Raw genomic sequence first — 16,808 nt, 5'->3', positions numbered from 1 at the left:
TTAATTCTTACTCAAACACATTAATATATATATGGTGATAGGAGTCTAAATCCCTCGTGCTATAAAATTGCAACATGATGTAACCCAACACCAGTTACCATGGTGACAGACGTCTGGTTCAGGTCATTGACCTTATTGGTTTGGAGAGGAAGAAGAAGAGGAAACAGGGCAAAAACAATATGTTTCCTTCCGTAAACATAATCATCTAGCATGAAAATATTCCATAGTACTCATTAGCATCCATGGAGAGAAAAATAAAACAGTAGAGCAAAGAAATTCACAGCATCATTGACATAGGCCAACGAACATGTTGTTCAATCATGAACGGCTGAATAAGGATATCAGCAATTAGCGATTTAGAGAACAACTTTAGCAGCAAAACAGCCTGAGTGCACACACTCTAATCATTGGTCATAACATATCCGTAGCCAAAGACTAAAACTAAATGTCGTCTGCAGAAGTTTACAAATGGCGTACCATGCACCCTCCCTCAAGGTAAATTGTTTTTGTTGTTATCATTTAATCTGGTCCCAATATAATAACGAGTGGTTGAACCACCGGCGACATATAACCTCGGGAGCAACCGTTAACTGTACAAAAGAGGGTCTAGTACATTGAATATCTGTTGCGTTTTGTCCAGATAATTCAAAGCTTATTTACAGAAGATCGTAGCAAACACAAACACATGTCTGTACGAATCATCATTTAAAAAAAAACACCCTCATGTATATACTAAACTATTAATGATTTTTCCCTGCCTGAGCAAAGTTACGAGTCCTGGATGTCCTTGAGGCTTCAAGGTTTGAAAGATTTCAGCAAGGTGAGACCAACAGTCACCTGCAATCAGTAGGGGCTTAATTACAAATGCATGATACTCATTAGGACATAACCGTTCATAGCGCAAATTTATTACTGTTGAGTAATCGCTTCCTCATTGTACCAACTTGCAGACAACATTACACTAACTTCTCACTCAAAATGGCGGCGCTGCTTTCATTGTGGTATTACAGGAATCTTCAGTTAGAAAGACGAGATTTTCCTCTATTGAACACTGGATACAGTAAAAACGGCTAGCTTATGTCTTTGCAGCACAATGTATAAAGCTGGAACTCGACAATGGGAATGATAATCTTGGGTAAACGTACACGTAAACTTGTATGTCGGCATGTAAGCTTGGCATGTCAAGGCTATTTCCGGGTTCCGTAATTCCTGAGTTCACAGTGTTAACCTTGTCTGTTATGGGTCACGCAACACAATAGGTCGACTGTGATAAGAAAATCTTCAACTGAAAAAAACAACAACTTTGATGGAAGTAAGCTTCACATAGCAGGATTACGCACTATAAAACAGAGCACACAGAATCAACGTGACTTGTTCCCTTTTTGCTGACGCCTCAGAGGCGGAGCCCTTTTGCTGTTTGTAGATCCGAAGATGGCCGCGGTGTGTGATGTGAATGACCCGACTGTGCCATCGGCTCCACTTCCAACTATCAGGTGCGTGAACCCACCCTCAATTCTTTCTGCAATATTTCAGATATTCTAATAGGATAGTATATTGACAAGACAAGCGTAATTATAACCATATTAACACAAAAGCAAACTTAATGTTTGATCCGTTTCCTCTTCTTCGTCTACTCCAATCCAATAAAGTAATGACCTGAACCAGGCGTCTGTCACCATGGTAACTAGTGTTGGGTTACATAATTGTGATTTTATAGCAGGAAGGATTTAGACTCCTGTCTGACCATATGATAATATGAATGTGTTTGAGTACGAATTAACAGAGAAGACCATATGCGGAGGTAAACATTATGCAGTTGCTTTGCATATGTTACCTTTCTTGTCATCAGCACATAATCTCTGGATCACCCAATCGTTTTAGAGTCACTTCCCCAGACGTGGAAGAAATCTTCCGGAAGTTTGACACCGACCATGACGGGTACATCAGTACGGCTGAGCTGGAGGACGCTCTTTGGGATCTTGATGCCGTACCGACGGAAGGGCTGATTAAGGTAGATAATAGATACAGTATATAGCATTCCCAGAACCCTTGTCCTGCGGAGCACAACAATTGTTGTTCTGCACATACAGTACCATCTATTTAGCACCCTGTATATGTACGATTTGGGGTATTTCTCGTGCAACGCATCACACCACAGCGAAACGCAACGAATGTGGAAGTAACTATGCCACTGCAGGGCAAAAAAGGGGGTCTATGATCTAATTAAGACGTGAAATTATTGAAAAATATTGTGCCAGGAATGACAGCAGGATAAGGGTAATTAATCAAACTGATGAAAGTGTTTTTAGGGGTTTAAAACCATCTTTATTACAATGAATATACAAGATGAAAGGTTACCTGGTAAACCCCAGGTCAGCCCTTTATTTCTCGATACAACACTAAAAGGAGGGCGCAAGGCAAGTAAGACAAAATCCTGTTTACAAGTTACTATGTGCATCGGACATTTTGGTGTTTCAATTAAAAATTATTACACTTAAGTTGCAAGTACAGTTTATACATATTTAAAAATATGTTCTAGAGATATTTATTGTTATTATTAAATTTAATCAATAGAAATGAATTAAAGTTTAGTTGAATGAAGGGGTGAGTATGATATTTGTTTCCAAAATATTTTGACCATAATTATTCCTACCATTTAATTGTCCTAGGCGATCATGGATCAGTACTCCAGACACGGTAACAACAGACTGGACCTGGTAGAGTTTGACACTTTAGTTGCAGACTTCAAAAGCATCGGAAATGTCGATCCAGAGACACTGCTAAAAACCTTCAACAAAATGGATAAGGTACGACGGTCTTTAGTATGTCATAACATGCTTCATAAAAAACGAGTTATAGGATCTAGGACAGCGAGTTCCACCCTGCGATAGTTCTAGGAAAGAATGAGTTTTTGAACATCTCGATCCTTTAATTGGTTGATAACTCTGGTACTTGAATGCATGACTACGTATTTCTTCCATGAATAGTTTCATCAGATTGGTAAGACACTGAGTAATGAGACTCTTTTTACACAACCAAGTCTTTTATTCACCACGCATATGTGAATATTGTACGTTTGGGAATGCATCTATAGCAGCAACACCTGTGCTGCAGTGCAGTGTGAACCAGTCAGAACTGCCCTGAGGAAGGTGACAGACGGTCACCGAAACGTCGGCTGAATAAAAGACTTGGTTATGTAAAAAGAGTCTCTTTACTCAATGACTATTTCGTGTTCTTTTCTGAGCTGGTATTAGGTACTTAGTAGTCATAGTAACACATCTCCCCTTCAGGACGGAAGTGGGTTTATAGATCTTGAGGAGCTGAGGCAGGGACTTCAGGAGTACTTCCGTGAGGAGCCTGTTACAGAAGACATCGTGCAGACCATCATGGACACCGTGGACAAGAACAAGGACGGGAAGATCAGCATTGTAGAGTTTGTAAATTTCCTAAACGTTACAGTATAGACTATTAAATATATCTTCCTTTTTACTTTGCTGCTCTAAAGACGACATGAAACCAATGACAATGAAATACAACAGTTCCTGAAAATAGTCAAACGTGATATAGACTATTTTAGGAACGGTTGTTTTGTATTGGTTCAATGTTCTATTGTTATTTTACGTTATATATCTTTATTATATTTTTTATCGTTATAATGGTACGTAGCTAGCGCTATGGAAAGTGTGAGTTAAGGTTGATGTATTCAAAAATCTTTTTGACTTGGGGTAGCAGACGCTTTATTGTCCTCACAACTGCGCCCCCTGGCTGTTAGCGGTGGGAAGACGCCAACAAAGTACAGCTATTTAAAAAGGAAGATTATTGCATGACAATGGTACATGGTACAATGCATAGCAACAACTATTGAACAAAGTACAAAAAGGTGTAGAACCAAATACAGAATAAAAACCTACCAAATCCTAAGTACTCCAACAACAAGGGCCTGCATAAGTCTGTCTTTGATATAACGTTACAATGGGTGGGGCTAATCCGAGTTTTAGTATTTTTTTCCAATAATAAAGCAGTATTATTACCTCCATGAAAAATGGAGGTATTGTTTTTGGCGTGTCTGTCTGTGTGTCTGTCTGTCTGTGTGTGTGTGTGTGTGTGTCTGTCTGTCTGTCTGTCTGTCTGTGTTTCCGCAACTTTGTAGGCGGCATAACTTCATAACGCCTGGATGGATTGTGATGATATTTGGTATGCTGATAAGTCTTAGGAAGACGAAGGTCAAGGTCAAATATGGGCCTCCTGGTGGATGACCTTGGTACTGCAGCAGAACTTCTGGTTTTTGTATCTTTTGTCCTGAACATGCTATGGTCTTGAATTTTTGTTGCCAGATAGATTTTCCTGCCAGCAATAAGTGGTGTGGGTTTGGTCCCCCTAGCAGCTTGTTCTGGAACTGCAGGGGACCTTCGGGCGAAATCTTTGAAAGCCAATAAGTTCAGATAGGAACAATGTATTTTCATCATTTTTGGTAGGTAGGTAGGTAGCTGAGAGAGAGATGTACATAATTAGATGCAAATTATGCAAATGGAACTTCATTTGCATAATTAATGAGGAAATTCTATAATTACATTATAGTTCTTTCATACATGTAATGTATGTAACCTATGGCAGATGGAACATCAACAGATACTAATTATGCAAATGTGACCTAATTTGCATAATTAATGCGAAAATTCTATGATTTCTTAATGGTGAATGATGGGAATGTCATACTTGGGACATCTGTAAGTTAATCAAAAGTTAACATCACGATGCATATATTATGTTAATGCAGAGGTCATTTGCGTAATTAAAGCAGAAATTTTCATTTACATATCAAGCCCATATTTCATGGAGGTACATGTATGAGATCTCGGAACTCTTGTTTATTATTGCATCTTCTTTTAGTCTATTGTATCGTGTTTGTTTTGCCTGTCTCATTTTCTTGTTCCTGTGCCCATGCCAACATTGAGTGCGATTAGATCTAAGATATCAGGCTGCTCCCTAGCCTGATTACCAAACCTATTGGAGCTCCCGAGTCCTGCATCCTCTACTTGCAATTGCAGAGAGGATGTAGGACTCGGGAGCTATAATAGGTTTGGTAACCAGGCTAGCTGCTCCCGGTGAATGACCGGGGAACGTTCCTGAACCGTTGCCAGGACGTTCGTTGCCTTGATGAAAACCATCTGTAAGTTTGTTTATCTTTGTAAGTCTTGTTAAAGTGGCTTTACACGCACGGTAACCACGCCAAGAGTGATAGAGTATGAAAGAGTATAATATATACATGTACAATGTATTTTATCTCGAACAAAAACAAGTACAGAAATAAAGAGTAAAATGAACTTTTCTGAGGCTTGAGTGACATTAATAGATGCACACAGATTGACTTGAGGCAACTATTATGATTTTAATAACGACAACAGTATTTTAATAGACGAAAGTCGAGAAAAACAACTTTCCTTGAAGACAATGATAAAGGACTGCCATCTTCGTATCATTTGAAAAATTTACACAAAGTTACACAAAGTTACTCTGATATTTGAAAAAAAGCACGACCTGATGTTATGCCTCTATATATATATCTTTTCTTTTTGTACAAAATGAGGTCGTAACCCTTGGAAAATGGAAGTGGAATCTAGGGCAGCTCGCGACTTGCTTACACAGCAGTACAGGTCAATGAACCCGACTGTTAAGTACACTGTGAACAGACAGGGTCCAGTACTAGTTTACCCCGTCAGTTTCTTGGACCGTAGTCAACCTAGCCTGGAGTCCAGCCTTGTTAGCTTTAGTCCGCTCCCCTGGATCCGCTACCCCGGCACTAAAGCTAACAAGGCTGGACTCCAGGCTAGAGTCAACCACCTTGGAAGAAAATAACATGGCGGGGTTGCGTTTTCTCCTCCTGGCCCTCTCGGCGGTGGTGGTTGTTGTTGACGGGCAGAGATTCGGGAAGTTCTCGGAAGGAAAGTGCCCGGACCTTCCCGTGAAGGCAAACTTTAGTCTGGAGAGTTACATGGGACGTTGGTACGAGATCGCACGCTTCCCGGTCGCGTTTGAACGGAGCTTGAAGTGTTCTGAAGCCTGGTACTACCTGCACAGACATGGCGGCATCAAGGTACGAACTGTCTTCGCAACTGTGTCTTAGATAAATATTTTGTATCACGTAGTTGCAGCATGGATAGAACTATACATTGGTCTCTATCAGTATTGACTTAGCTTCAAATGACAAAGTTTTGACGAATAGCTAGCATTTTCTAAACCATTACATTGTAATTTATGGAGCTTCTTATGAATTGCTAGCCTTCATACACTGTTTTGATTAGCAGGGCGCAGTTGTATCTTAATTCTTTAGCCAGCTATGATAGCTTCTCGATTTAGGAATAACACATCACTTTTATTAGTAAACAATCTGTACCACCGTCATGTGAATGTACGAGTACCATATGCTGTAGACAGAATGAAAACTAAACAATGGTGGGGTCGTGTGTCGTAGCGGCAGAGTGTGCGACTCCCGGGTTCGAGTCCTGGCATGCCCATGTTGGAAAAAAAAACTAAGCATTTTGCTTCGTTCTTGTTTTATTTTCCACCTTAGGTTTTTACCAAAGGCATAGACAGCCATGGCCGGGTGAGCAAGGCTGTGTACCGGGCCCACGTACCGGATCCTGAAGTGCCTGCGAAGCTGTCCGTCGGATTCTCCCGTTTCTGGCCGAAGGGCCCGTACTGGGTCCTGGACACGGACTACAGCGGCTATGCGGTGGTCTGGTCATGTATCAACATCGTCTGGGGCTTGTTTAAAGTCGAGATGGCCTGGATTCTGGGCAGGGAGCGGACACTAGGTGAGTACAGGACACACTGAAAGTTTCTGTAGTGTTAAAACAACATAAGAAATATACATGTATAAGTTAAAAATTGACAAAAAAAACATTTTAGGAAATGTAAATTGGTCAATTTGCCTGGTAAAGGTAGCATTTTTTTTACTTATTGGTCACCATGTAATAAGACTCGAAAGCCACTCCAAGGCTAAGGGTTAAATGAATTAGACTGTAACAGCATCTCTTCTTCGATCCCTATGTTAGAAACATCATGATAGCAATATTGAGACAAGCTTGACTCACTGAGAGTGAGGACTAAATGACCCACTAGGAGAAGCATATGACAGCCTTTTCATCTCTTGAACATTGGGCGAATGAATGAATGAATGAATTAATGAGTGGTTTATCATGATCATTATTGTCGTATATCTCTATGTTTACAGATGAGGACGTTATGAAGGATATTGTGTACGAGGTGACAGAGATGGGAATCGACGCCGCCTTGTTCCGTATGACAGACCAGACCGACTGTCCAGGACCCCCTACAACAACAGTCGTACCTCTCTCTAACATCACCACACCACTGCCGTCTAACAGTACAACTAACGTTACAACACCACCTCCTACTAATACAACCACCCCAGTGCCGTCTAACACGACAACTAAGACAACTAAAGCACCGCCTACCAATACAACCACCCCAGTGCCGTCTAACACTACAACTAAAGCACCGCCTACTAATACAACCACCCCAGTGCCGTCTAACACTACAACTAAAGCACCGCCTACTAATACAACCACCCCAGTGCCGTCTAACACTACAACTAAAGCACCGCCTACTAATACAACCACCCCACTTCCGTCTAACACTACAACCACTGTTACACCACTGCCTCCTACTAATACAACCACTCCACTGCCAATACAACCAACCACAGTGCCGTCTAATACAACAACTAACGTCACAGAGATACCCCCTTCCAATGTTACCACTCCATTTCCAGCCAACATTACGACTAACATTACCGAAATGCCACCCGACTTCAACACCACTACTCCTCCTAACACCACTACTGCCAAGAACGCTCATCCTTGCCGCCGTAAGAAGAACAAGAAGAGGAAGAACTGTTCTCCGTCGTCCAGGAAAATTAAGAATAAGTTTCGGAAGAACAAGCGTCCGTATCATGAGTGACAGATCTAATGTAAAGCAGAAAACTATGTCTAATGACGTACTATAAACCTTTTAGAATGCAGTATCAAATTTAGAACAATCTCATATGTATGTTTGTCATCTAAATTCGTAATCTCCACCGAAGGTGGCTAAGGGACACTCTTGGGATACTGCCTTGCCACAATATGATCTGCTTGGAGATTATAACATAGGGGCACATCGCGTCAAGTACATGGAGATTACGAATTTAGATGACAATCATACATATGATATTGTTCTAAATTTGATAGTGCATTCTATAAGGTTTATAGTTATGATGTTGATGACTAGTGATGATGATGTTGATGATGGAAACTATATGGTGCCCTTAAGCAAAATGATGATCCTTACAAGATCATATTAGATACACTGGCGAAAACAGATAGCCACAGAACTAGTAGGTAGGTTATATATATATATAAATATGCATATACGTTCATGGTATATATATCATATACTCTATTACATATCAGCATATCAGCAATTCCTTACACAATTCACAGATCATCTGTGATATATGTCAGTCATTACAGTTGACGAGAGCCAATGTGTCAACGATCTATTATCAACCATCTGTCACTGAATCTTTAGGGTCGTCAATAAAACGATAAAATGATGGTTTGAAGGTTGATGGTTGTATTTTTGTTTTCTCAAAATTTAAGATTGCAAACGTAGATCAGGCCAACCTCCAAGCAGACCCAGCTTCAAAACAAGAGATATATCTCAACATGCCCAAAGTGGTTGAACCACCTCAAGTCATCAGACCAAACCGACCGCGGTTGGCCTTTACCGTATACGTGATATTGTCTTCTTCTAAACGTCTGACACAAAATACACCTCACCTCTCCCTTGACCTCGTTGAGGGTCGGTCATTGCAGCACCATGACTTGGTCAACTATCCCCCTACATTTGACTCTGTTCTCCGTCGCTCTTATGGCTTCAGCTAAGGTGAGTTAAAACTGTCAAATTAGCTCTGACCACGTCGATGAAGGTTATACATCCAGCCAATTACTCTGGAAACCTGCATTTATAAACCTGCATTTCTCCTCTGGTCTCTCAGTCACTGACGAAAGGTAGTGGATACTAGATGAAACGTCTGACCGTTTCCAAAATCATATCCAGTTGCTTGAGTAACTGCTTTTTGGCTTAGCTCTGACCAGTTTGTGCAGTAAATGCAAACATTACAGGACGTCATCAGTTTATCATTGTTGAACAGTGAACAATGATGAACGTCTCGATAATCTGTGAAACGATTTGATTTGAATCGATTGTTTAAAAGATTATGCTTCTCACTATCTGCCCTTTGTTGAATGGAATACGTTCGGGTGGAAAGCAGATCCTGAGAGAAGCCCCCTTGCTAAAGAAGACGGCAAAACATGTTTTTCTTCACACCAGTATATAGTACATAGGCTTTGCCAGTTTACTACAGCTTAATAAATGGTACGTGGACGCCATAGAAGTTTGGAGGAGTTGTCCTTTTTGTTTAAGTATTACTGCATGTATTTCTGTTACACTACGTGAGAGTGTATGCTAAAGACCTCACCGAAAAGCAGTCACTGTAGCTATAGCTACATACACTGAGAGAAAAATCCTTGCTGAAGAAGAAAAATCCAACCTACACACAAGTATTTTGAGTAGATAGCTGGTGGCAAATTACGACTCTATAAGCCTCAGTGCTAATCAATGGAGACCATAAGTGGGAAGGGTCTTTTTGTCGAAGCTTTACCAAGTCTTTTATCCGTGACAGGGCGACATGGAAGCGGTTTTCAAGAAGTATGACCAGAACAATGACGGCAAAATGAGCAACACAGAGCTGGCTGAAGCACTGAAGGAGTTGGATTTGACACTCAAGCCAGAACTGCTTAATGTAAGGCACTGGAGAACCCCTTACTTCCGTACCTCTGTCGACATGGCAGTTATAATAGGCCTGGTTTAAGAGTAGACATTGGCCGAATAGACATATGACATACCTGGGGAGCTCGAGTGGATATAGCTATCCTTTGATTTTATTTATTTGCACATACTTTATAAAAGCAAAGTTGACAAAACATAATAAAACAGAAATGTAAACGTGCAGGAGTGGAGAAAAGTCATAATGGCTTGTTTGATATCTCCCCACTTTAGCTTACTAACTCCACCGTCTCTGTCTATTTGGTCAATTTCTACTTTCACAGCGTGCATCTGACGCTTAGTAGAGGCTACTTTTGGAACTAATTATCAAATATGCCACCACACTGGTGTCTGGCAGACAAGATGACAAAATAGGAGAATCGCTCATTAATTCCTTTCTTCACTACGCCCCCAGGCGATCATAGAGCATTACGACAGGCCTCCCAAAAACGGGTTTCTGGAGCTGGCTGAGTTCATGACCCTGTCGTCCCTGGTTACTGACCTGAAGGCCATCGAAGCTTCTAAAAGGGAAGAAGTTCTTCAGCATTTTATTGACCTTGACATGGTAAGACGATGAAAAAATCTTCTTCTTTTTTTACAAGAATTCACGTTTGAAGTCGCCAATATAATATTTGGATCCACACTCCATACATGTGATGATACGAGACACGTAGATTTAAGCGACTAATATGGCGGCCAGTAGGTATGTGATTGCGTGTGTGCGAACAACATATGTACACGTATCACGTGTTAACTAACTGTACTCAACTGTTGTAGACTAGAGTCTAGAACTTTGTCTTTGAACTTTCAACACAAAAATAAACTCACCAAGAATTTGCAAGCCGAACTCGTCGATATATGGTCGTTATCACGCTTCCGGCTTCCGGAAAGTCAGCGTAGTGGGCCATTCATCTGACGACGGTCGACGAGTTCGGACATTGAAAACAACTCTCCTCTTAACACCCGAAAACCCACAAATTACAGAATAAGTGGGATCCTTTGTCTTCCTCTGTCTTAAAAAAGTCAAACCCAGTAGTTTCTACTAGTAGTTACTTAGTAGTTATCAGTAGTTCTACATGTACTAATTGTCTGTTTTTTTATACCAAATGTTTCTTCTGTTCCTGCAATTAGCCCACGGGTATGAACTTGCGATAAAACAACAATTATTATTGATGAAAATTCATGGTGAGTTTCCATTTTGTGTTGGAACAAGGCTATAAACACTACAACTATGAATTCTATTAACACAGATGCTAACTGTGTGTACTCTGATAGGATAAAGATGGCTACATCGACGATGACGACTTGAAAAAAGCTCTGGAGTCGGTGGGCATGGAGAGTGAAGACGCCACTGCCCTGGCCGCGGTCACCTCTACCATTGCCGACATTAACAGCGATGGCAAGATCACTATCGTCGAGTTAGCTAGGTACTTAGAAATGTAGATACGCTATAGAAAGCAACAGATTGGAGAAGTGTGATAAATAATCATTATCTCACAGTTTTTAAAATAATTCTAGCCAACTGTTTGCTTTGTTGACGATGATCGTATAAAATGCTTTGTTGACGACGATGGTATAAAATGCTGATATAGATATTTTTACCTTTTAAGTGTGTGCATTACCACGGCATAATGACAATACATTACAAAGGAAACATTAATGGATAATACACTATAAAGATCACATACTGATACGAGTAAAGCACTGCAAAGACGTCACAACTCGTCAAAGGCCTTGGACGTTCAATAACGTGTAATGTTTCTTCAGTTTTTGTTTAAGTATTTTTTCAATGGAGTGCTTACTGGTGCAAAATAAAAAGGTGCTATCTGAAATCATGTGATATTTGTTTTATCTTGCGTCTAACTCTAATTAATATTGGATATTCCCACTTTCCCACTGAAAAAGGTCTTAGACAGTATCTTGCTCCCGTCCGATCTACTTGGAAACTACATCATGCGTACAGGCCTTTGTTGTAGTACAACTGTAGTTGGCACAAAACCTTGCTTGGCGGCCTTCAGGTTTTTTTTAGCACAAAAGGAGTTCGAACTGTTTTCCGTGGTGTAAGAAAATTAGGCTAGACTAGACCAGGCCCTTGCTAGTAGTTTTTGATGCTTTCAGCGTTTGTCCTTCACAACGTTTGAAGGTCACACCTGACACAAACCTCCCAGATGCCTGCGGCAGTTGTCGCTGATTGAAAATGGCCGCCATCACAACAGGTACACGTTGTTTCAGCTCGACCTAGCGCGCGACATTTCTGGTTCACTGCCTCATGTAATAGGGACTCAGTGATGTTGTAGCAAATTCAGGGCGAGCAAAATTCAGTTGTCTTTCATATGTTGTCAAAATTGAAATCTAGATGGCAGATTCTGACAACGTCTTGTTGTTGGAAATTCTATACAATATAGTAGTACGATATAAAACTCTGAGAGAAGATCTAGGCTAATGTAAACGTGAAGTTAATGACCTAATGCCCCAGGCATCTAGCATGGTAACCAGACCAACGTGAGCTCGGTGCTATCCTTTCGGCGCCGAGAGCGTTTGGGGCCGCCAAGCAGGCCTCAATTACCGCGGTTCGGGGGAGTAGGTTTTCTTCGTCGACAGAAGGCTAAGCGTAATACAGGAAGTTAGCGGATACAAAGAAACCAGCTGGAGATAGGTCCGTGGTATAACTCGCCTTTGCTTGGTAAAGGTCAGGGCCGAAAAATTACCGCCAAGCCGACCCAAGGTTTGGTACCCTGGCCGCCAGGCATCGCGTGATCAGCTCACAATGGAAAGACCTGACATGTTATTTTAGGCATCCTCAATGCAGCTATGTGTTTAGTATACAGTACAGAAAAGAGGTTCAAATGTTAATAAAATTGTACTCTAATAACACCGGAATGCATATACGTATACTATATATAAATGTGCATACAAATATAACTACGCGGAAAGACAACTGGTCAAGCTACTGAGAATGAATGGACTTCGTCAAAAAATAAATGCAGTACATATAAAAAAGATATTGTAATGCTCAAGGTTGAGCATATGATAATTTCAATGCCATTATATTGTTATTGTAATGTTAAGAATGGTGTCTTGTCCTTGCTTTTATATGCCTTAATTGGTCATTTCGTGGTCATTTCAATAAAGGGTCTATTTCTGGAACATTCTGTACATACATTGAGATCCAAATATGAGCAACATCGAAAACAAATTATGACATCATACACACGGAATCACCTTTTGTGCTTATGACGCCAATTATCTTGATTGCCAAATAAAGTCATCATATATTCCAACCACACCCACATTCTATTCTCATAAACATTCACGTTCATACCTTCTTCAGGACTGTTGGCTGAAGCATTTTTTTTAGTAAAGGTGAGTTTTGTTTGATAGAATGTACAAAAACATTAGTAGGTGAATTAGTGTAGGTCGCCTATGCTAGAATTGTGGCGGTTGTATTGTATGATATAGGCATTTTGTCTGTGTAAATGGACCCGAGAAATTACATTCAATTGTTTGTGAGAAACAGAACGGCATCCATGAATAGCAAAGTTCTTTGATCACAATCATTTATTTTTTCCACGAGTCGACGTTTCGATGACCGTCTGTCATCTTCATCAGTGCAATTCTGACTGGTTTACTGTGCACTGACGCCAGATGTTAGCTTTGTGCATGGTGCACTAAAGGTGTTACATAGTTCACAGTGCACTGTTCATTGGTTCACAGTGCACTTAAGCTAGTTTTTACTGTTAACAATGCATTTCCGAACGTAGTGCAATTGTGACATACATACTATGAACTATGTTACACCTTTAGTGCACCATGCACAAAGTAACATCTGGCGTCAGTGCACAGTAAACCAGTCAGAATTGCCCTGATGAAGATGACAGACGGTCATGGAAACGTCGGCTCGTGAAAAATAGATGGTTGTGATCAAAGAATTTTGCTATTCATTCGTTTACCAACCTGATGAAATTATTTAAAGAACGGTATCCAGTAAACCAGTCGTTTGACTTCAGTTGCTTTTTTTGTTATCACAGGCTTGACACAGTTATTGCTGACAGGACACCATGGCAGATCCAAAGGCAGTTTTCGAGAAGTACGACGTCAACCAAGACGGTACAATGTGCTCCAAAGAGCTGGAGGCAGCGCTGAAGGACATGGAAATATCAGCCAGCCCAGAGTTTCTGAAGGTCGGTATTTTTTTTTTAATGACGAAAATATAAACATACGTTAATATACATGTTTATCATAGTAATAAATACGAGTTTTGATTCAGTCGTCTTGAATGTGAAAAGGGTTTGTAACTTAGTATGTTTACTTCAAATATTTCGGTTTGCGGAGGCCATGTAGGTATAGATATTAGGGTGTTTATATCAAGTTGCATGTGTGTAATGTCATATTTGTTACATGACAATTCAAATTCATCTAACAACTTTCAGGTTTAGCCATTCAATATGGCATTATATCATAGTTACCTGAGTGTGAATATCCTTTTTTTTCTTCAAATTATACCCAGGAAATAATGGCACAGTACGACAAGGACAAAAACGGCTCTCTGGAGTTCCACGAGTTCAAGAAGGTCATTGCCGACATGAAGGCCATCCAGGTAGCTACTGTGGCAGACGTCCGGGACCTTTTCAAGAGCTTTGACAAGGTAACTACGTTTACGGATTTGTAATGGAATTAGCTATGTTTACGTCGTATTTAAGCACACTGAAAGGTGACGGAAAGGCGGAATTTGCCTTTCAGCAGTCTTTACGAAGTCGTAAAGTGTACTGAAATATTTTCTCAACTTTAAGACTTCTTTACATATTGCGGAAAGTTTGCTTAAATGTCTGTTTTCGTGCTGTGTACGTTCCACACATAACACACAAAAAAATAGGTGAAACACTGCGCCAAAAAATATCACCACAGAAATGTATTTGTTACCTTTGTCGGTTTTTCAAATTTATTACTTAGTACTTTGTTGTATAAATTACCCCAAATTCATGTCAAAATCGCATAGATTTTACCCAAGATTTCGAAGAAATTGTTTTCACTCGTAATACTGGCAGTCTACTCGTAGTAGACAGCCTATCTTTCCAGCCTGCCTTCCTGCTTACTTTGTAGGTGAAGCAATTAAAACCGACCCCGTAAAAACTCCCCGGTGTGCGCTAATGACACTGGGCGGGCGGAAAACACTCCCAGTACGGCAGAGATACTGGCTAGCCTACGATTGCCCGTTTACGAGACTAATGTCATATTGTTTCGTTGGTGTTTCTATACTACTTTTTACGTAAACTCAAATAAAAATTGATATTTTATAATTACGATACCACGTAATGTAAACTATACCATATACGTAACAGGATGGGAGTGGCTATATCGAGAAAGCCGAGCTGCGGGAGGTGCTGACTGTACTCGGGGTGGGGAATGACGAGCACACGGTCCAGGCCATGATCGCCGCCGCTGACACCAACAACGACGGCAGGGTCAGCATCATCGAGTTCAGCAGGATCATCGGGCACGGCGACGAGTAGCACTGCACTGAATCATACCTTTAAACACACTTTAAAATATGCGTAAATGTGTGCTCAGGCCACACCGATTTAATTAGTCGTTTCTCGAATTTTTTCAGAAAAAATATGATGAGACAGGGCGAAAAAAAACAGGCCCAGGCACCCCATGATAGCTGAAAATGTTACAATACGAGTCATGAAGTCAACATACCAGCCTGGTTTATGATTAAAACAATAGATTTTGAACTTTTAATGAAACAAAATTGCATTGTTACATTGAAAAACGTGAACAACTAGAAAAGTAAATGACTTTCCCCAACCGTTGGGGCCAAAATATGTCTTTCATTGAGCATTTTGCAGTTGATTTAGAACAAAAAATTTTTTGCAAATCAGAAAAAAATGGACAGGGCGAATCCGAGAAACAACAAATTAAATTGGTGTGGCCTTAAAGATATGCTTTCCACTCTAGGGAAGAAACGTTTTCTTTACGCATACTTTTTTTTTTACATTTTGTGCAGTATCGGCATGGAAAAAGCAAGACAGTGACTGCTTTGTGGCACATCTTCATTTTATACCACGTTATATATAGTTTAAATGCATACAAAAGGATTTCAGAGTATACGTAGTAAAACTGAACCTTTTCTGGTCATTTTTTCATTGTATTGAGTTAAATGAAAACCTGCGTGATTTTCAATCTTGTAGCAAAATTGATATTTTTAACCGGCCAATTTGCCCTGCTATTGTTATGCTTTTTATGTTCAGCATGTACTACGGTATAGTTTGTTTTTAAACTAGAGAACACAGACATTAAATGGGTGTTTTCCTTCTTGTTATGGTTGAAAAAAATGTCATAATTACGCCATAATTTTGTCAGTCATCCTTTATTTTGACACCATTGAATTGGAGGTTACTTTGTATTAGTAGATAACTTACTGGTATTTTGATAACAATCCTGTGGTAAACATCTGGATACTGGAGTGTATAACATGAAACATGATCAATAATAGTTATTATATACTATTACAGATCCTCCAAGATTATCCTCTGGCCGGTCATAATTTTTCTTATCACATTTACCATAAATAAGATTATCTTGTATAGTACCTTGGTCCCAGGCCAGGACATAGATTTACAGCATGGGGAATTTAGGGCACATTGTTGGAACAGTTGTAGACATGTAATACCCAATGCAGCTGCCTTGTGCTAGGAAAGATACCATAGAAAAAATCTTTATTGATGGTTCATTGGTTTGGTTGTCTCTACATAGCCTACCTAAAAATCCATAGATACAGAAGACTAAACTAGCAGGCTTATAGAACTGGGGGTTTGGTGGTCTGTTTTCTGATTAGCCCAGTTTTACAAGGGAGTATCACAAGGGAGGCTATGTTGTCTATATGCAATCAGAAAATAGCACACAAAAGCTCCCAA

At 40.2% G+C, this 16,808-nt stretch overlaps 4 protein-coding genes across 4 annotated transcripts; all 4 read left to right on the top strand.

Annotated features, from left to right (window-relative positions):
- Positions 1–766: 766 nt before the first annotated feature.
- On the top strand, positions 767–3,475 carry LOC109463925 (troponin C, skeletal muscle-like). Its single transcript, XM_019760822.1, has 5 exons — positions 767–820; positions 1,424–1,493; positions 1,882–2,011; positions 2,670–2,807; positions 3,291–3,475. The coding sequence occupies exons 2-5, from the start codon at positions 1,432–1,434 to the stop codon at positions 3,462–3,464; spliced, it is 504 nt and encodes a 167-aa protein (XP_019616381.1). The 5' UTR covers positions 767–820; positions 1,424–1,431; the 3' UTR covers positions 3,465–3,475.
- A 2,307-nt stretch (positions 3,476–5,782) lies between these two features.
- Positions 5,783–7,983, top strand: LOC109463650 (cell wall protein DAN4-like). The gene is made up of 3 exons (XM_019760503.1): positions 5,783–6,094; positions 6,572–6,815; positions 7,235–7,983. Exons 1-3 carry the CDS (start codon positions 5,858–5,860, stop codon positions 7,981–7,983), a joined length of 1,230 nt encoding a protein of 409 aa, XP_019616062.1. The 5' UTR covers positions 5,783–5,857.
- Positions 7,984–9,788: 1,805 nt separating this feature from the next.
- On the top strand, positions 9,789–11,632 carry LOC109463875. The gene is made up of 3 exons (XM_019760743.1): positions 9,789–9,868; positions 10,307–10,456; positions 11,167–11,632. The coding sequence occupies exons 1-3, from the start codon at positions 9,800–9,802 to the stop codon at positions 11,332–11,334; spliced, it is 387 nt and encodes a 128-aa protein (XP_019616302.1). The 5' UTR covers positions 9,789–9,799; the 3' UTR covers positions 11,335–11,632.
- Positions 11,633–13,949: 2,317 nt separating this feature from the next.
- LOC109463877 (calmodulin-like protein 3) lies at positions 13,950–15,423 on the top strand. The gene is made up of 3 exons (XM_019760746.1): positions 13,950–14,072; positions 14,399–14,536; positions 15,231–15,423. The coding sequence occupies exons 1-3, from the start codon at positions 13,950–13,952 to the stop codon at positions 15,399–15,401; spliced, it is 432 nt and encodes a 143-aa protein (XP_019616305.1). The 3' UTR covers positions 15,402–15,423.
- Positions 15,424–16,808: the final 1,385 nt, after the last annotated feature.

Source organism: Branchiostoma belcheri, unplaced genomic scaffold (genome assembly GCF_001625305.1).
Source record: "Branchiostoma belcheri isolate BF01 breed outbred unplaced genomic scaffold, Haploidv18h27 scaffold13, whole genome shotgun sequence".
NCBI lineage: Eukaryota > Metazoa > Chordata > Leptocardii > Amphioxiformes > Branchiostomatidae > Branchiostoma > Branchiostoma belcheri.
The sequence above is the reverse complement of the archived record's forward strand: the minus strand, read 5'-3'. Positions and strand labels throughout refer to the sequence as shown.